This window comes from Nothobranchius furzeri, chromosome 3 (assembly GCF_043380555.1).
Source record: "Nothobranchius furzeri strain GRZ-AD chromosome 3, NfurGRZ-RIMD1, whole genome shotgun sequence".
NCBI lineage: Eukaryota > Metazoa > Chordata > Actinopteri > Cyprinodontiformes > Nothobranchiidae > Nothobranchius > Nothobranchius furzeri.
The window spans coordinates 71,298,045-71,315,975 of record NC_091743.1 but is presented as its reverse complement, the minus strand read 5'-3'; the positions used below and the strand labels follow the sequence as shown (position 1 = coordinate 71,315,975).

Genomic DNA, 17,931 nt, shown 5'->3' with positions numbered 1-17,931 from the left:
AGTCACACATGTAGCTACAGATGGGGCAGGTAGAAATCAGATCGGGGGGCCTCTTGTCCTTTCTGATGCTCTTGTTGGAGGGTGTGGCGATACGCCCTTGTGGTCACATGCAGCTTTGCATCACCGAGTGTGCTTCTCACCTCTAGCTTGGAAAACTTCTCCGCCTTGTAGCAGGCATATTCTGCATTTATGAGCTTGGTGAAGAGGAACTCGTGGAAATCAGGTCCCTGAGGAAGACGAACAAGTCAGGTAAGGGGCCGACTGAGAGAAGGTTTGTAAACAGAAGGCCGAGATTCATGTGGCTGCTGACCTTTTTGAAGATTGCAGGGTCAGGAAGAGTTGGCCCAAAGAAAGGTACGTCATCTCTCGCCGTCACAGAGACCTGAATGAAAAAACAGACAGAGACTCAATAAACCATCCAAGCTCCCCGAGAGGAAATCTGAAGTCGGTGCCAGACCAACCTTGTAGGTCACGTTGTCTGTGCACGCGTTCTCCACCTGCACCACCACATATGCATGCAAGAAGTTGGACTGGATCATGTCCGGTACAAAAGGGGTGTTTTCCTCCTGGAACACGATAGCTACAATGTCGTTGCCTATGTGTCTCTTCCTCTGCAGCTGCAGGAGGAGCCGAGGATGACAGAAGTATTCAAGTCAGCATCATAAAAAGAAAAATATTACAGAAAAAATAAAATAAGGAAAATTGTTGCGTACTTTACGCAAATATTCAATTTAAAACCTCATTCAATCAGAAACTCTAATACTTGTTCTTTTTGAAGTCACTCTGAGTTTCACACACACATGCTGTATGTCAAAATTTAAGACAACACCCTTTACAACAAGGGTCCCTTTATCAACATGACTTATTAAGCATAATAAACTATCAAATACCCCTACTTCCTACATTAGGCACCAACAGATAAAAGATGAGGAAACACTCGAGTAAGAAAAAGACATTTTTTTCTACATCACACTGTAAAATTTGCATCCACGGCTCCGCCAACCATAGTTCGTGACTGGATTGATTGTGCGGTGATTTTTACAGGAGAGAGCAGACTCTTCTCAACTAGTAGAAGCTAACCGTTAGCATTAGCAACTCCAGAACATGGCGGCAATCCTTCAGGCTTGCGTTAATTGTGGAGAAAAAACATCAACATGACATCTTTTACTCAAGAAAGAAGAGCGAATGAAGGCAGTTCAAGAGTCGCATTTCTGTTGGCCAATCAGAGGCGATGAATTTGTATATCCTGAATATTCATGAGAACAATTATGAAGTAACAGTTGATAGAGAGGTTTCTGACCACCAGCGGTGTTTATAGTGAACCAACCTGCCAACCAGATCCAAGATAAGAGCAAACTGTGATGTTGAAGTTGTCTTCGTTATTCTGTAATACCTCGATATCAGAAGTAAGTCCCATAGTTTTCTACCCCCACACACTCTTCTACCCCCTGAATCAAAAGCCCCAGAGCTTTGATTCAGAATACAAACCACTGCAGATTTACTGGAAGGATGAGTGAAAGAGAGCTTTAACGGACAAATATTTACTTAAAATGAAAACAAAAAAAAATGCTGGAGTACTTTATGCAAATACACTTTCATAATATCGAATGCCCACAAACAGAACGTCGTAATGAAAAAACCAGACACTAAATTGGCCAGTCAGACATCATTGCTGTAAAACCCAATTGTTGCCAGAGTTGGCAAAAGGACACTGCTGCGGTCAGAGGACAGAGTGAGCATCCTCAAGAATTACATATTTTGTCCAAGTAATTTCTTTTAGAAAGCTTGCTGTTGCTAAAGATTGAGGACACCTTCCTCTTTCACCCCATTTCCTTTCTGCAGGAAACTAATCCAGAGTATTCACCAGCTTCCATTTATATCTGAGGGAATGATTTAACCTGTTTCCTCCTAAAGTGGACAGCACTGGTGGTTGTATGAAACTTTGGGAAGTGGAACTGTCCCAGATTAGATTTTTTTTAGATTAGGCAGAAAAATAATCTAAAAAGTGGGTGGATATCAGAAAGTCACTTCAGGCGACAAAAATGAAGTTCTGTCAGTGCGATGGACATCGATCTGATAAGGGAGATTTATCAGATATTACAGATGAATGAAAGATTAAGTAAAGATGGTTTTCAGTAAATACAATTTTAGTAAAAATGAACTTTTCAGGGACAAAACAACATTTATTAAACCCTCCTCACTTAAATGCCTCATACACTCAGCAACAGAGCAAATATTTACCCTAGGATCAGCAGATTACAGCGTTTACTTTTCCACTACAGTTCAGTTACTTTATGGCGTCTTTGTGTCACAACCAGCCGGTTCATGAGCATGAGAACAATCCACCATCTGGCTCTGAAGCTGGCAGGTTTCCAGACTTAGAGACCACAGCGGTCATTAATAAGGCAGGAATGAGGAGTCGATGTGAACATGAATGAAAAATGTTTGTCTGAGGTGACAGGAAAGAAGATTGTGGTCACACTAAATGTATTCCTCACAGCTGTGCTGATATGTATCTGTTGCTAACTTGTTATCTGATTGCAGCAGAAGAACAAATGACTCAGAAACAGACATAAACCAGGATAATGGAGAAAATGTTCATGGGTCTACTGGATGTGGATTTCTTGGATGTTGTTGAAGGCTGAGAGTTAGGCGGGCTTTGACAGCGCCGGAGCTTTTTCGTGTGACAGCTTTAATAGTCAAGACTTTTTGAACTCAGACAGCCATAAAACATTCAGTCAATTTTCTCGACCAGCTCAGATCATCGCAGTCGACAGCTAGACACAAAGTGTTCGCTCAGGACTCGTGACATCTGCTGTTTGTGTGAGTTCTGCAGGAATAAATTCAGCTCGTTCTCCCTCCCGAGGAAAGGCTGCGCTGTTAAGTGTTCACCCTGATGCCTTTAGCCCGCTCCCCAATGAATCATCACATGTGGGCGGTGTTTATGTCCTCTGTTTGTCTCCGTGTCTTGGCATCATGAACCATCTCTGCAAGGTTACTTTCGTAACAAAGTTCAAACCACTCAAGGCACTGAGGAGCAACTAATGCATCTCATTACAAAACAACATCAAACAGATGAGCGCCTTCTGCTGCAGACCAATTAAACATAGATTTTAATACAGAAACATAAAACTGCAGGGATGTTTTACTCAGATGGTCTTGTTTTTCTTGTGAATCTGGAGGAAAGTGACCAAGAAATAGAACTTTAATAACCACTGTTTTTTTTAATTTTAATGTTCATATTAATTTCTTCTACCTGGACCACCAAAATTCACTACAAGCTTTGGACCTCCTTTCTGAGCTTCTGGTGAAAGTGTCACGACATGATGGGGACATTTATGGAGACACTGTGGAACAATCAGCCATCTTTAAGCTCATCTTTAATCATATTTATAATACATTTGCAATGTTTTACTTGTAAGTCATTTTCTGGGAGGAAAAACACTCAGATGCTCCTGTTTGAGGATGGAGAGTTTAGATGGAGCAGAAAGTAGCTTCAGATGGCAGGATTTAGAGTCTTATGTCCTGATATCTGGACATCTTACCTCTGATTGGCTAACAGCAACATGACTTACTCTGCAACAATGATGTTTTATTTCCACGAATAAATCAAGCCTGAAGGCGCTCTGCCATGTGGTGGAGTTGCTAATGCTAACAGTTAGCTTCTACTAGCCGAGAGGTTGTCTGCTGTTTCCTGGACGCTAAAACCGACAACAGCCTTCCCCGTCATGAGTCAAGATGTGCGAGCCCATGAATGTTAAGTGACAGCCAGTGCATTTACATTTACATCCAAGTCTAGAGGGCCATCTAAAACAATAAACTGGGAGACTTTATCCTAGTTTACATGTAGGTTAGAAAGCCAACATCTCAAATTAAGTTATTTCCACATCAGTACAGTAGGTGGCGACATGCATCCTTTTGTGTTGGTATTCTGCCAGTTAGCTTAACGCAGTGAAGTGAAATGGACGATGTGCACAGTGGCTGAAGGAATGGACAACAATGCTGCAACACAGCTTATTTGGTTAGTACAGTACTGTTGGATGGTGTTAGCCGGTCAACTTCAGGGTTCATTTCAAGATCCTGGTTCTGGTCTATAGGGCCTTACATGGACAAGCACCATCATACATTGGTGATCTTCTCAGTCCCTACACCCCCAGCAGGTCCCTGAGGTCCAGAAACCAAAGCCTACTGGTTGTGCAGCACCAGGCTAAAGACCAAAGGTGACAGATCATCTGCTGCTGTGGCCCCCAGACTCTGGAACTCTCTCCCCCTGAACCTGAGATCAGTGGACTCAGTGGTCTCCTTTAAAGCAACTGAAAACTCATCTGTTCAAGATGGCTTTGGTGTGACCCTTGTCACCACCCTCTCCTTATTCCTTTCTTATTCCACCTTTCCTGGGATACATTGATTTCCCTCTTTCCTGTTCATTTTCTCTCTCCCTTTCCTTACATTTTTTTCTTTTCTCCTTTTAAAAATATTTTTAATAGTTTTTCAAATGTTTTTCACTAGTTTATTTGTTGTTTAAAAATCTGACTCTACCATTAGAATAACCAGAAGGGCTGTTTATAACGAATCAATGCAGCCTTTATTAAATCAAGTTGATCTGAGACGATGAGAAGATCACTGTGGGTCCATTTCTTACTTAAAAATAACAAGTGTAATTAATTATTGAGTGTAAATGCGAATTAACCAACAGAATGAAATAATTGCTGGATTGTTGTCATACCTGCTGAGAGTCTCCTTCTGTGTAAGGCAGCTTGGTGGACACGTGGAACATAATCTCCTTATTATGGAAATGTGTGTAGACGGACTCTGTCCCCGTCTGACCGTGAGTGACATCGAGTCCACCCCGAAAACTGGAAAAACAAAAGAGAAGCCCAGGCAGGAGATTCAGTAGCAGCAAAATTGAAATGACAGAAGAGGAACAGAATAAGAAAGATTTGAAAATCAAAGTGGAGACAAAAAAGAGAAGAAGGAATGCTGTTAGGTGAATTAAAGTGCATGCTCTCAGAGCTCTTGATCTGCCAAAATCCCCAGCCAGAGATGTCTGAGGCCGTATCATTTTCTTACAACAGCAACACTTATGTAAAAAAAAGATCAAACCCTTTAAAATCATGAAGCTCAATCTTTTTGCCCAGAAACTCCAGGAACTCAACGAAGGCAGGACTTTCTTCCATGTTCCCAAACACTTCCTCCTCTGATGTCTGCAAACAGGAAGCAGGAGGTCAACATGGATTCAAGAGTCAAGATCAGCTGGAGCATTTCTCAGGTGCGTTCACCTGGCCGAACTTTTGATAAATCACTCCAAACTTGAAGTTGTTGCTGATTACATGTTCATCAAATGTGACGATAAGCCTTGATGCCTGAGGAGGAGAAATAAATAAATATGGTCAGACAAGACAGAGATGTTTTGGTTCTGATGGAAGGGTCTTAAAGGGAAACAAGTGCCTACCTTTGGGTAGAGGACAGGGTAAAATCTGTCCACGTTTACTTCTTCACAAACAAGCTGCAAAGCAAAACCCAAAGCCATTTAGATTCTATTATTTTGAAAGCATAGAGACGAAGGGCTTAACTCCATCTGCCGAAAGTGAAGCCAACTTCACAGCAGAAACAAACATGTTTACAGCCTGGTACAAAAAACTTTTTTTTAATAGGTCAGGTTTGTGACAACTCTGAGGGCGTGAATCTTTTTGCATCTCATCCAGATGTGATTAAAGCTTTGATTGACAGATAGCAGATGAGCTGTCTGTGCTACCTAGCAGATAGCCACCTGCTTGCTCCAGGGAAGGCCTCAGCCTCGACTTCACAATGTTACAGCCAAGAAGGCAGAAAGTAGCAGGGTCGCTCAACCGTGGTTTTCTGGCTAAAAGCGCTCGCCAACCTCCGTTAGCTCCAGGTTAGCTCAGTTAGCTTGTAACTACATCGGCTCAAAGCTTGATGGGTGTCAATCATCATCTGCCCCCACCCTCTCTGCTCCCTTCTCAGCTCTATTTTTGTATTTTCCTGGAGTGATGAGATGCATGACGATGGCGGGGTTCGGATCCGCCCACTGGGCTTCTATTCAGCTTTTCAGAAACCTACAGGTGATGGCGAGGAGGCACCGTCCATCTTATACATACAATTAATGGTATAGACAAACAATTTCCACATATTTTCACATGGTTGTTAGAACATACCTTTGCCATCTGAACCACATTTGGAAACTCAGTGAGGCAGGAAATAGGAATTACATCATGGTAGGTCTTTTGCTTTGTGCTGAAAGACAAAAATATTGAGATAATTCTTGGTGTAGTATTCATCAGCCATCCAAGAGAACGACTGGCTCAGAGTCTCTACACCTGATGCAGTTTGATGGAAGAAGCTGGAACGAGAACTCTTTTGGGAGTGTGTGAGGAGTTTAATGAAGGAAGACAAACGCAGAATGCTGCAGGCAGCTGGGTAAGTTGTTACAAAGAAGGTTTCTCTTCTTAAACACAACAAAATCAACATTCCAGAACCTCAAGAGCTAATTAGCACAAGCATACCTGTACATGGCTTCGGTCTCAGCAGTTCTCGCCATGGAACAATCAAGGCAAGAATAATTAAGTAAGCTGGCAGGATTTACCAATTCCAACAGGCTGATATTTTTTTGTTTTCTTTCTAAAACTGAAAGCATAAGGAAAAAAATATGTGCCATCATGAAATGAAACCTGCATGTGATGAAAGAAAGTTTCCTTCACACGTTCTCATCCTGATTTGTATCAAAACACCCAACCTCCTTTACAGTAAGGTAAATAAAGGCATTCTGCAGATAAGCTGAGAGCTTTAAATAGGACTACATGACTGTGGGTAGTGTGGGTCCACTAGAACACATCACATCTAAAAATGTTGTTGCTCTTAACGCACGGAGCACTCACCAACCCTGAAGATCTATGAAACAACAAAGGAGCAGCTATTAAAACCCTTAGAGGAGTCTCGGGGGTGCTAAATTTAATTTAGGGGTTACACAGCACGCCTCCCTCCTACTTAACTCTTTTTAGCTGAATGTGATGGAGTGCAGAACTGTAGTGAGAAAACACAGCATTGAGTGACTGAGGGTGGGAGGTTTTTTTTCCACCTGTGTGATCAGTGCTGAGTAGTGGGAGCTTTTTGACCTCAACATCATTGCTGCTCTCTGTGGAAATGGATGAGTTTTAGTTGGTTTTTAAAGTTTTAAACATGTTTTAATTTTTAGGAGCTGCATATCTCTGTTGGCACGTTTTTGTTTTCCAATATTTAACAAAGAAATCGGAAATAAAACTGTTTATATAATTTCAATAAACACTGTTGTTGGTGGGATGTTGGTCGTCTGTGTCACGGACTTTTACTGAAAACTGTGTGAAAATACAGAATAAATCTGAATTCAAAATGTACCCAAATTTGCCTGATGACCAATAATGAGTAACAGCATGAGCCAGTTAATTAACACCAGGTATTATTACTGAAGTGTATTGCCATCAGTGGGAGGAAAAATCTCTCATCATTACATGACGCAACAGTTATTTTAATGGCCTGTATTTGATATAGCGCCTTCTAGAGTTCTTGAAACCCCCCAAGGCGCTTTACAACACAATCAGTCATTCACCCATTCACGCACACATCACACACTGGTGGGGATGAGCTACAGTGTAGCCACAGCTGCCCTGGGGCGCACTGACAGAGGTGTGGCTGCCGAGCACTGGCGCCACCAGTCCCTCTGACCACCACCAGCAGGCAACGTGGGTTAAGTGTCTTGCCTAAGGACACAACGACAGCGACAGACTGAGCGGGGCTCGAACCTGCAATCTTCCGATTACAGGGCGAGCACTCAACTCCTGTGCCACCGTCGCCCCCAAGAAACATTCTCGTAATCTCCATATCTTTTACGTGAAAGGTTCACTTAACAATGCAATGGTAATTGGCTGGTGTTCGTATAGCACCTTCTTATGGTTCTACAACCCCCAAGGCTCATTCACCCTTTAACACACACACATTCACATCCTGGTGATGATGAGCTACATTGTAGCCACGGCTGCCCTGGGGGGGAATGATGCCAGCCAGACTGCAGAATATTGGTGCCACTGGTCCCTCCAACCACAACTAGTAATGATAGTTAAGCGTGATTTCATGTTGTGGCATCCAAACAGGCAGTTATTGCATTTGTAAGAATGACATTATGTAGTCAAATGTGGTTACTGCACTCCAATTTTGAGCAATAATTTACTTTCTCACTGCTGATACCTTGTCATATAGGCCAATGGCTAAGTGCTACATCTGGTATCTCACCAGATGTCGTTCGTGTAATCGTTTCTACATAAAATGGCCCAGGAACAAGGCGGACAACCTTCCCTCCAACATGATTGAGATATATGACTCTTTTGTGATTATTTCGTAGTAGAATTCCTACAAATTGCACCTTTAACTTTAGGAAGTATAGCAGCAGCAGCAGCAGTGCCACAACTGGGGGGGGGGGGGGGGGGGGGGGACATCCAAACGAGGGTGCATTAATCAGCAAATTACACTTGCTAGCTATCTTCTCTGTCGGCTTCAACATGCTCACCCCGTTGCCAAGGAGACAAATGGACAGCTGACAGGTTTTAACACCAAAAACACCCACAGATTCCCTACACAAAGGAAACATATCTGATGTCATATAGTGGCAAACTTTTTAGGTATATCGCCCTCTAGACGAGATTCAAACATCCCGCGAGATGTCTCATTTTTTATTAGAATTGTTACAAGATATCTAACATGTTATTTTAGTGACTTTACTATGTTATTATGAGGATATTTCTTGTTAAAATGACTTTATCACCTTATCACAAGAAACCTTCTCGTTATTGCAAGATTCAGCTCTGTATCCCCGTCGACGGTAATACACTTCCATAATTAATAAGAATCAAGCAGAAAAATTCAACGTATTTGATCGGTTTTAAAGAAATTAGATAAAAAGCACAATATCTCAATCCATAATAACTTCCTATCTCTGGCTCCTTCAAAGGTAGTTCGAAATCTGGGTGTTGTGTTTGATGAACACCTGACCTTTAAAGATCATGTTGCCTCTGTTGCTCGTTCATGCCACTTTGCACTGTATAACATACAAAAGATCAGACCATACCTAACACAACATGCCACCCAGCTCCTGGTGCAATCTATTGTCATCTCCCGCCTCGATTTCTGCAATGCCCTTCTAACTGGTCAGTACATTGCTGGCACTCGCAGAGAACAGACACTTCTCTTTTTGCTCCCTCATCTTTTTCCCCAAGGCTCTTTGTCCTGTCTGCCCACAGAGTGCTTCTCTGCATTTCTTCTGAAAAACCCTATTTTTTAATAATGGATTTGATAAATTGGTCATTCAACGCGATTGATAAGATTTTTTTCAACGATGAGAATGGAGCAGGGGGCTCCCACTTGCCCGCAAGGGACACACCCGGTGGGGTATATGATGGATTCCTGGAAAGAGTGGAAGATCGTATGCCTCTCCCAGTAGTCCATTGAGGATTTCGAAGACGTGTGGATGTTTGGCCTGATGATCACTGGATTTCTTCTGATTGGAGTGGGAGGATATCTGGTTTTCTGGAAATTTGGGAAGATGGGAGCAATTGGAGGGTGCCCCGCACCCACGGAAAGCACCGTCCGTGTGGAGACCTCACAGACTGGGACGTTACTCGAGGTGAATCGCAAGCTGGATACCGGTATTAGTGCGCAAAATGGATGTCATCTCGGAGAGGGTCACCGGGCAGTGTGGACATGTTTAAAAACCTAAATTGGCTTCACTGGAGGACTTGAATGATCAGTTAAAGACTGAAGGCAGAGAGGAAAATTATGTCAGCCTGACCCAAACAAAGTCTTGTTATCCGAATCTGATGCCATGGCAGCCTTGAGATGCCAACAACAAATCCCCACGAAGGAATGCAGACAGATGCTGTGAAAACCTGACCTACCCCCCCCCACCCCCACCCCCCCACCCCCTTTCGGATTAGTGGACTGCAGCCTGGCGAGGTCATCAACCTGCAGGAGTCAATGTGCTCTGCGCTCCTCCCAAGATCTCCCTCCCACCTGTGGCTACAGTGGCTGAGCGCCGTACACGGCTGCTCTCGTTGGGGAAACAGGATCCCAGCCCCCCCCCCCCCCCCTATTATCAGGTGATGTTGTGTTGTGTTGTGTGTTATCTTATCATTCCTAATGTTACCCTATTATTTCTCTATTAAGGTAGCGCGACTCGGGGTTGCGAATGACCACAGTCACCAATTCTTGTCACGTGTCTTGCCCATGCATGTCTGATCTCTGAATTGTGTGTACTGAAACTCTAATTTCCCTCTGGGATTAATAAAGTATCTTTGATTGATTTGATTTGATTCCAGGCTGTACTGTGAGACCTCTTCAAATGGTCTGGAATGCAGCGGCGTGTCTGGTCTTCAATCAGCCAAAAAGAGCACATGTCACCCCTCTGTTCATTGAGCTCCACTGGCTACCGCTAGCTACACGCATCAAATTCAAATTGCTAACATTAGCATACAAAGTCTGAGATGGTATGGCTCCCATCTACCTGAATCCTCTTGCAAAGACTTACGTCTCGGCCCGGCCGCTCCGGTCATCACAGGATCGTCGGCTAGCAGTGCCTACACCACGCTCAGAACAATCCGGGCTCTTCTCATGCATCGTTCCACAAATGTGGAATGACCTACCAAGCACTACCAGAACAGGGGCTTCCTTTTCGACTTTCAAGAAACTCCCGAAGACCCTGCTCTTCAGAGAGCATCTCATCAACTAGCACCCTCCCTGCACCCGTCCCCCTCTCTACTATCCACTCCTTGTTCCCTCCTCTCCATGATTCATCATGCTGCCTCACTGCCACCTACCACTGACTGGAAATTGTTTGTTGTTGATGTTGTTGTTGTTGTTATTGTTGTTGTTAGCCTCAAGGACAACATGCCAATTGTAACTTGTAAGTCGCTTTGGACAAAAGCGTCTGCTAAATACATAAACATAAATATAAAATGTAAAAGATCTATTGGTATAAATCAGTGCTTTACATCCAGCTGCTGCATTTGTGTGTACTAAGAGGAAAAGAAGGACAAAAATAGGAGACTTTTAATGAAGACAAAGTTTTTTTGCAGAGAGTGTTTCAGAGTTAAACAGGGAAAAGACAAAGAAGAAAGTCCAAGATTAAAGAGAACAATTAGAAATCATACCGTAGCATCAGGCGGAGATGCTCTTGATCCCCGATGACTTCGTATTTCATTGAGAAGACCAAGTGGCCCAGAGCAGCATCCATAGTGTAGTAATTAAAGTGTTCCTGGAGCCAGATAAGCCGAGCAAATGTTAATGGAAGGATGATGTAACCACTGACAGCACGTGACACAAGAATACAAACTCAGTAATGAACTGCCGATGGAGATAAGAGTTGCGATCGCCATCAGGAAACGCAACACGAATGTTTAAATGCTGACAAACTCCTCTGCTTTTCTCCTATTAACCAATGCCAAAGTGTGTCACTGTAAGTAAATCATTGTTACAAATAAACACTCGTCCCTTCCTTATTACACTTGCATCTTTAGTTTATTCATTTTTGAACGCAATCACATCCGAGTCCATGGTTTTGAGTCAGAAAAGGAAAGGTCCTGCCTCAAGTGGAGGAGTTTAAGTATCTCAGGGTCCTCTGTGAAGAGAGAGCTGAGCCGGAAGACAAAGCTTTAGATTTACCGGTGTATCTACGCTCCAACCCTCACCTATGGTCACAAACTTAGTGACTAAAAGAATGTGATCACAGATTCAAGCAGCTGACATTTGTTTTTTCCGCAGGGTGTCTGGCCTCTCCCTTAGAGATAGGGTGAGAAGCTTGGTCATCCAGGAGGGGCTCAGAGTAAACCCGCTGCTCCCTGACATAGAGAGGAGCAAGTTGAGGTGGCTCGGGCATCTGGTTAGGATGCCTCCCTGGTGGGGTTTTCTGGGCACATCTAACCGGGAGGAGACCCAACAGAGGACCCAGGACACGCTGGAGGGATTGTGTTTCTCTGTTGGCCTGGGAGCCTTGGGATTCCCCCAGAGGAGCTGGTCCAAGTGGCAGGGGAGAGGGAGGTCTGGGCCTCTCTGTTTAGGCTGCAGCCCCCACGACCCGACTCCAGATAAGCAGAAGAAACTGGATGGATGGACATAAATACGTAAATAATTCACTACACTCACCTTGCCCATGAAGTTCTTCCTGTAGATCTTAGCCATGCTGTTGGTCTCCAGTTTGATGTGTGAGGCCAGACAGGAAGGTAGCTCAGCATCTGGGGGGTCTTTAGGTTCATGATTGGTTCCTTCGATCCAGTATCCTCCAAACTGGGGAAGCAGGATGAGTGGAAATGGACTCCTGCGGCCCAAAACCTGACCGGGGATGGACACATGAGTTTACTCTTTACTAGAACAGGTTGTGACATATGTTTAAATAGCATGGATTTGTGTGTGTTATTCTTTATGTGGACTCACCTCATGAACACTTGGATAAGGAATGTAGTCTTCTTCTGTCTGCAGGAACAGAAACCAGTATGAGTTTGTCTGAGTGAGAGATGACGGTTTCTACTCAGCATGATGGGAGATGTCAATATTCAAAATGAAGCTGTTATTTAATTTTTTCTAAAAAAAAAACAGTTTAAGAAAGTTAGATATTAAAAAAAATGTAATCTGTCAGTTATGTCAATTTTGGGAACAATTAAATCACATTTGATGAATTGTACACTTTGTAAAAAAAAAACAGTAATCTGTAGCAGGAAACCAGTCAAAAGTTATGTGTTGTAGATAAAAGAATTAAATAACACTCAACAAGGTGACTAATAAGTTACATTCAGGGAAATACTAACAAGTTACATTCAGGGAAATACTATTTAAAATCTAACCTACTTTCTATTTTTTATGGAAATATTTTACACACATAATGAACACAATGCATGGGCTTGAGACAACATAATTGCACGCTGAAAGTAACACTTTTGCTCTTGAAAGCGGCTTAATTGTGAACCATGTGTCCCGCATAGGCTATCTGCATGTTATTCAGGTTGAGACCACAATCGATATTTTATGTTGTTCTACAAAACCAATAACGACTTTACGACAGTCCAATTGTTGTGTAAATGGCTGTTTGTGTATGTTTTGTATTTATTAGCTGTCTAATTTGGCTTAGAGATGACGAGGCTATGGTGGGTGCACTGCTTAGCCATACAAAGTTGACTATTTACCTCAGTGGGAGTCGCTCATTTTATTTTAAATAAATTTATGCTAAATTGCCCGTGATTTTTAAGCATCTTGGTTTGTTACACAAAACTTATATTGGGATTTACTAAAACAGGACATTTCTGAATTTATGTTTGCAGAAATACACCTTTATTAATTGTGAAGCTTGAGGGTCAACATGTCTGACTTTCGTGCAGCCTATGGATGCTCGAATCGCCGCTGTGACAAACTGAGACAACGTGGGATCACCTTTCATCTGTAACTGCTGCAAAGAAAACTTGTACATTATTCAGTCTGTTAATTGTTTTTATGTAAATAAAATAATTTGAAACTGCTGTTCCATTGCTGCTGCTACCTCCTTCTGTACATTGTTTATATGGTTTTATGAATGTTAAAAACTTTCTTCACAAAATCAATCCATTATCCATCTATCTTATTTATTACTGTAATCCATTTTATTTATTAACCTAATCTATCTTTGGATTATTTACTAACTTTTTCAGAAATAATTTCCAAAGAGCTTATAATTAATAAATGAAAGTCAATAAATAAGAAAACAGAAGTTAAGAAATAGTGAAAATACAAAATAATTTGCTGGGTGAAATTTTATTGCTGGCGGGCCGGTTCTGGCTGACAGATGTGATTTGGGTGTCAGTTGTCTTATTTGGTGGGGTGCACATTTTGTATCTGTGTTCTGTTAATGTGGGTTTTCACTCAAAAAAACCTTGAAATCTCATCTCTAAACAAATCTTATTTCACAAACAAGGAATATTTATATATAGATATAGATAGATCTATATAATATAATAATAGGCTATGTATACTTTAAGTAGCTTACAATAAATGTGTTATCTATGAAAGATTAAATGCTTTGTGGGGAGAAATAACAGGAATTTTTGGGCCAAACCCATCCTATTTCATAGACACCTCTCTGGCGTTTATAACAAATCAAACCTTTTGAAAATCGGTTGAAAATTGAGCAAGTTAGAGTTATTTAAATAGTACATGCACCATACACCCCAATGTCAAGAAAGGGGGCAGCTGTCTGAGGTAAGATGGCCGCCACGTTCCTACGTTGCATCCCATTGGCGAACAGCGGGGACGAGACATCTAGTGTTTATATATACATATCTATGGGAGTAAGACCTCCCCAACGGATGGCCATTAGGGTCAAAAAGCCCTGGGGAGTACAAACTTTAGCAAAATAACAAGCACATGAGACTCCCTTTTATCACTGGCAATAAGTGAAGAGGTAAATGTGTAACACAACAACGTTTAAGAAAGACAACAGTTTTGTAACCATTTGTTACAAATCAGTAAATGCATCTTGTCCTCATGGGATCCCATAAAAGGAAATTTGGCATTCAATATGGCGTCGCCCAGAGACTTAGACCCGCTCCCATGCATTTTAGACCTGATTTTTGTGGTTGTATTTTACGAAGCTACCAATATTTTTCAACAATCATTTCATTTTCAATAACATTTTGATGGATATTTCCAGAAATTAATGGTAAAAACTACACATTGTCTCTTTAAAACACCTGCAGCTTCTTCAAAATGCTGCTGCTAGAGTCTTCAGATGACCCAAGCACATCACTCCTGTTTTTTCATCTCTAAACTGGTTACCAGTAAACTACAGAGTCTATTTCAAAGTGCTACTGCTAGTTTATAAAGCACTCAGTGGCACAGGGCCAAAATACACGTCGAATCTCCTTCCAATATACGCACAATACACACACAAGATCCGCAGGAAACAGTCATCTGGTAAAAGCCTGGGTCAGAACCAAATTATGTTATATGGTATTTTTTCATTCATTATTTCATATTTTAATTTAACAGTGTGGGGATTTTTTTAACACTTAGCTGAAAACAGGTCTTAACATCCAACTCTTAAATCCCACTTCAGCCTCTGAATGTTCCTTTAGATTCACATTTCCTGACTCAACCCCAGCTCTCCTGTTTAGCACCATTCTCACCAGTGAACACCACTACATTGTCAAGGTAACAGCAGATGCAAGAATGGTGCAGCTCTCTGTTTCCATTGAACATCCTAAAGCCTGTCTGACAGCTGATAAGAAAAGGTGTATAATGCTGCCATTCCACTTGCTTTACCCATCTGCACTCCATGAGGAGACTGGTGAATTTGTGACTCACTTTGAGGGGAGGAGGGAGGGGGCATCTTTGCTCGTCCATTCTGCACCCCTGGAGGGAGGAAGAAAATGACACTGTGGGATGGGGAAATATCTCTGCAGACTGTTTCACAGTTGTACAAAGACAGCTCAGCGCATGGCTGATAGACAAGATCCATGAAATGCATTTTGTTGCAGCATACTTCATGACAAATCATCGCCGCAGCAGTTCATGTTTACATATGCAAGCTCATTCATCAGATGGGCTACTGAGGGAGGAAGTGAAAATTAGAAACTGGGGTAAAAAGATAAGCAGAGATCCATGACAGCAGGGAGGGTACTTCTGAAAATGTGTAACGCAGATAGTGCCCATAACTCTTCTCAAGGTCCAAACTGAGTTGAACTTTACAGCGATTCAATCTATTTATATTCTGTTGATGGGAAAGTACTGACAGTCAACACAAGGAGGAAGATAACCATTACTGATCGTAAGCTGTTTTCTGGGGGGGTGTTGGAATTAGATAAATCAGATGGAAATAGAAAGCGTTTCCATAAAATGCATCCTACAAAAATCTGTCCCAGTGCCTCCATCAGTCCTTCCCACTAGTGATTCTTTACTGGAAGACATGAATCACTGGAGTTGCTGATCCTGTTGACTAAATACCAAAAGCTTCTATAAGAAAGTATGTAAAAAAATAAGTGACTGAAAAGGTTAAATATACAGTATATCTATCTATCTATCTATCTATCTATCTATCTATCTATCTATCTATCATCTATCTATCTATCTATCTATCTATCTATCTATCTATCTATCTATCTATCTATCTATCTATCTATCTATCTATCTATCTATCTATCTATCTATATATATATAATCCATTCAAATTCAGCCCCCGGACCAATAAACAAATTCAAATTTCAACAGGTAAAATCTTTTGCTTGTAGACTATGTATTTGCTAATTAAATAAAAAAAAATAAAGGCGTCTATATTTGCATATAGTTAAAAAGAAAATGGTTCAAATGCATAAAAATTCAGACAAAATCAAAGCTCCTTTTGATTGACGTTCTCAGAATCCACTATGTCCTTCATGTCTGGTTCTGCAACACCAACGAGAAGAAAACCAAAGAATCCACCTCAGCAAAATGAAAACCCTTTCTTTTCACACATCTGATGACACAGACAAAAGCACCCAGCTGTGAAGAGAAAACACAAAGGATCTGTTCAGCACATTCAGAAACACACGGGTTCTGGGGACAGCCTGGATCTGCAGATACAAAAATAATGGATGGATGCATGTGCACAGGCATACAAGTGCTTTTCTGACTGAGTTGAAAGGCTGAATGTAAAAAAAAAAAGGGGGGGAAATTGGAGTCTCAAAATAAAAATAAATGGAAATTTTGTGTCCAGAGAGAGTGGAATTTTAAGTTTGCTGTTTGATTAGAGCTCGTGAGAGGGAAAGCTGATAAGTAAGGAGACGAGAGCAGAAAGCCAAGCCAGGAAACCACAGTACCTGCATCCTCTCGATCATGGCAAACAGGTCCGAGGTCTGAAGGAGAGATTTGACATGGTACATGGATTTGGTCATTGGTATAGATTTATCAAAACACTTTCCTTTTGAGCTCATTGCAGCTCTATGAGAGTAAAAATAGTAAAATCTACACAGTTAAGACGCAAAACATTCATTTATGGTCTCTCATAACTAAATTAGCACTCCTCGTATCGTTTTCACTCAATGGGACATTTCAGGATCAACCAGGAAGATGTTGCTTTACGCTTTAAGGCAAACTCCCTGTAAACAAGTTTCTCTTTGGGGAGAAATGAGCCTCCAAGCACCATGGTGTTTCTCTCTGTTGCTAAAGCCAACAGCACTTGTGACTTGAGTGCAACGGCCACCAAATTAGCAGCAATACACTCTGGCTTTTGCAGTCAAAAGTGCAAAGGCACATTTGTGTTTGACTGGGACAACCTTCATGCTACAACCATCATCACTGTGCAAAGAAATTAAGATTGCATCAAAAACTTTTACAACTAGGTTTCACTTTAACGTACTCTTGGTGTGTTGTAATTAACGTGTCTGCTGAGGACGCCAAGACTTAAACTTAGCTTTATCATTTTAATTACACCTCTGCCATTTGCTGCTGCAGAGCTTGAGTATTTTTCTCAGTGTTTTGTCTAATTAGCAGAAGCACCGGTGGAGGTTCTGTCGAGGAACAAACCCTGAGGCATGCACCTTTCATCTGCAGATTTCACATTAAGGATCCGAAGCGGCTTCGACCCACATTGACAAGCCGCGGCAGGAGCCCTGACAACGCGGTGTTTGTTGCAGGGGTGCATTCTCGGTTCGCCATGTAACACAAGTGGACTGCAGTGCCAAGCTGATGTTTCCACATGACAGCTTGAATTTACAAAGCGGCGTTGCAGGCCTTCTACAACACACATGCGCACATTACCACTGGAAAGCAACCTTTTCACATGTGCATGTATGGAAACATGACACACTGACTCACACTACTCCACCAAACACACACATCTGACCCTGGCATAGTAAAGCTAACGGTTTAGCCCCAGCGTAGGGTGTGTGCAAA

At 41.9% G+C, this 17,931-nt stretch overlaps 1 protein-coding gene across 11 annotated transcripts in view; it reads right to left on the bottom strand.

Annotated features, from left to right (window-relative positions):
- The window catches only part of rap1gapb (RAP1 GTPase activating protein b), a 126,657-nt gene that overhangs the window by 9,925 nt on the left and 98,801 nt on the right, over window positions 1-17,931 (bottom strand). For 8 of the 11 annotated variants that reach the window (XM_054731766.2, XM_054731730.2, XM_054731735.2 and 5 more), the window contains 13 exons: window positions 16,857-16,892; window positions 15,367-15,414; window positions 12,472-12,510; window positions 12,184-12,369; window positions 11,193-11,296; window positions 6,177-6,255; window positions 5,453-5,506; window positions 5,280-5,363; window positions 5,104-5,204; window positions 4,727-4,856; window positions 462-617; window positions 311-382; window positions 141-227 (listed from right to left, as the gene is read on the bottom strand). In XM_054731766.2, the coding sequence (XP_054587741.2) occupies window positions 141-227; window positions 311-382; window positions 462-617; window positions 4,727-4,856; window positions 5,104-5,204; window positions 5,280-5,363; window positions 5,453-5,506; window positions 6,177-6,255; window positions 11,193-11,296; window positions 12,184-12,369; window positions 12,472-12,510; window positions 15,367-15,414; window positions 16,857-16,874 (1,158 nt within the window). In that variant the 5' untranslated portion in view covers window positions 16,875-16,892. The remainder of the gene's footprint in view (window positions 1-140; window positions 228-310; window positions 383-461; window positions 618-4,726; window positions 4,857-5,103; window positions 5,205-5,279; window positions 5,364-5,452; window positions 5,507-6,176; window positions 6,256-11,192; window positions 11,297-12,183; window positions 12,370-12,471; window positions 12,511-15,366; window positions 15,415-16,856; window positions 16,893-17,931) is intronic. The other 3 variants (XM_054731783.2, XM_054731748.2, XM_054731788.2) reach the window with 1 other exon arrangement.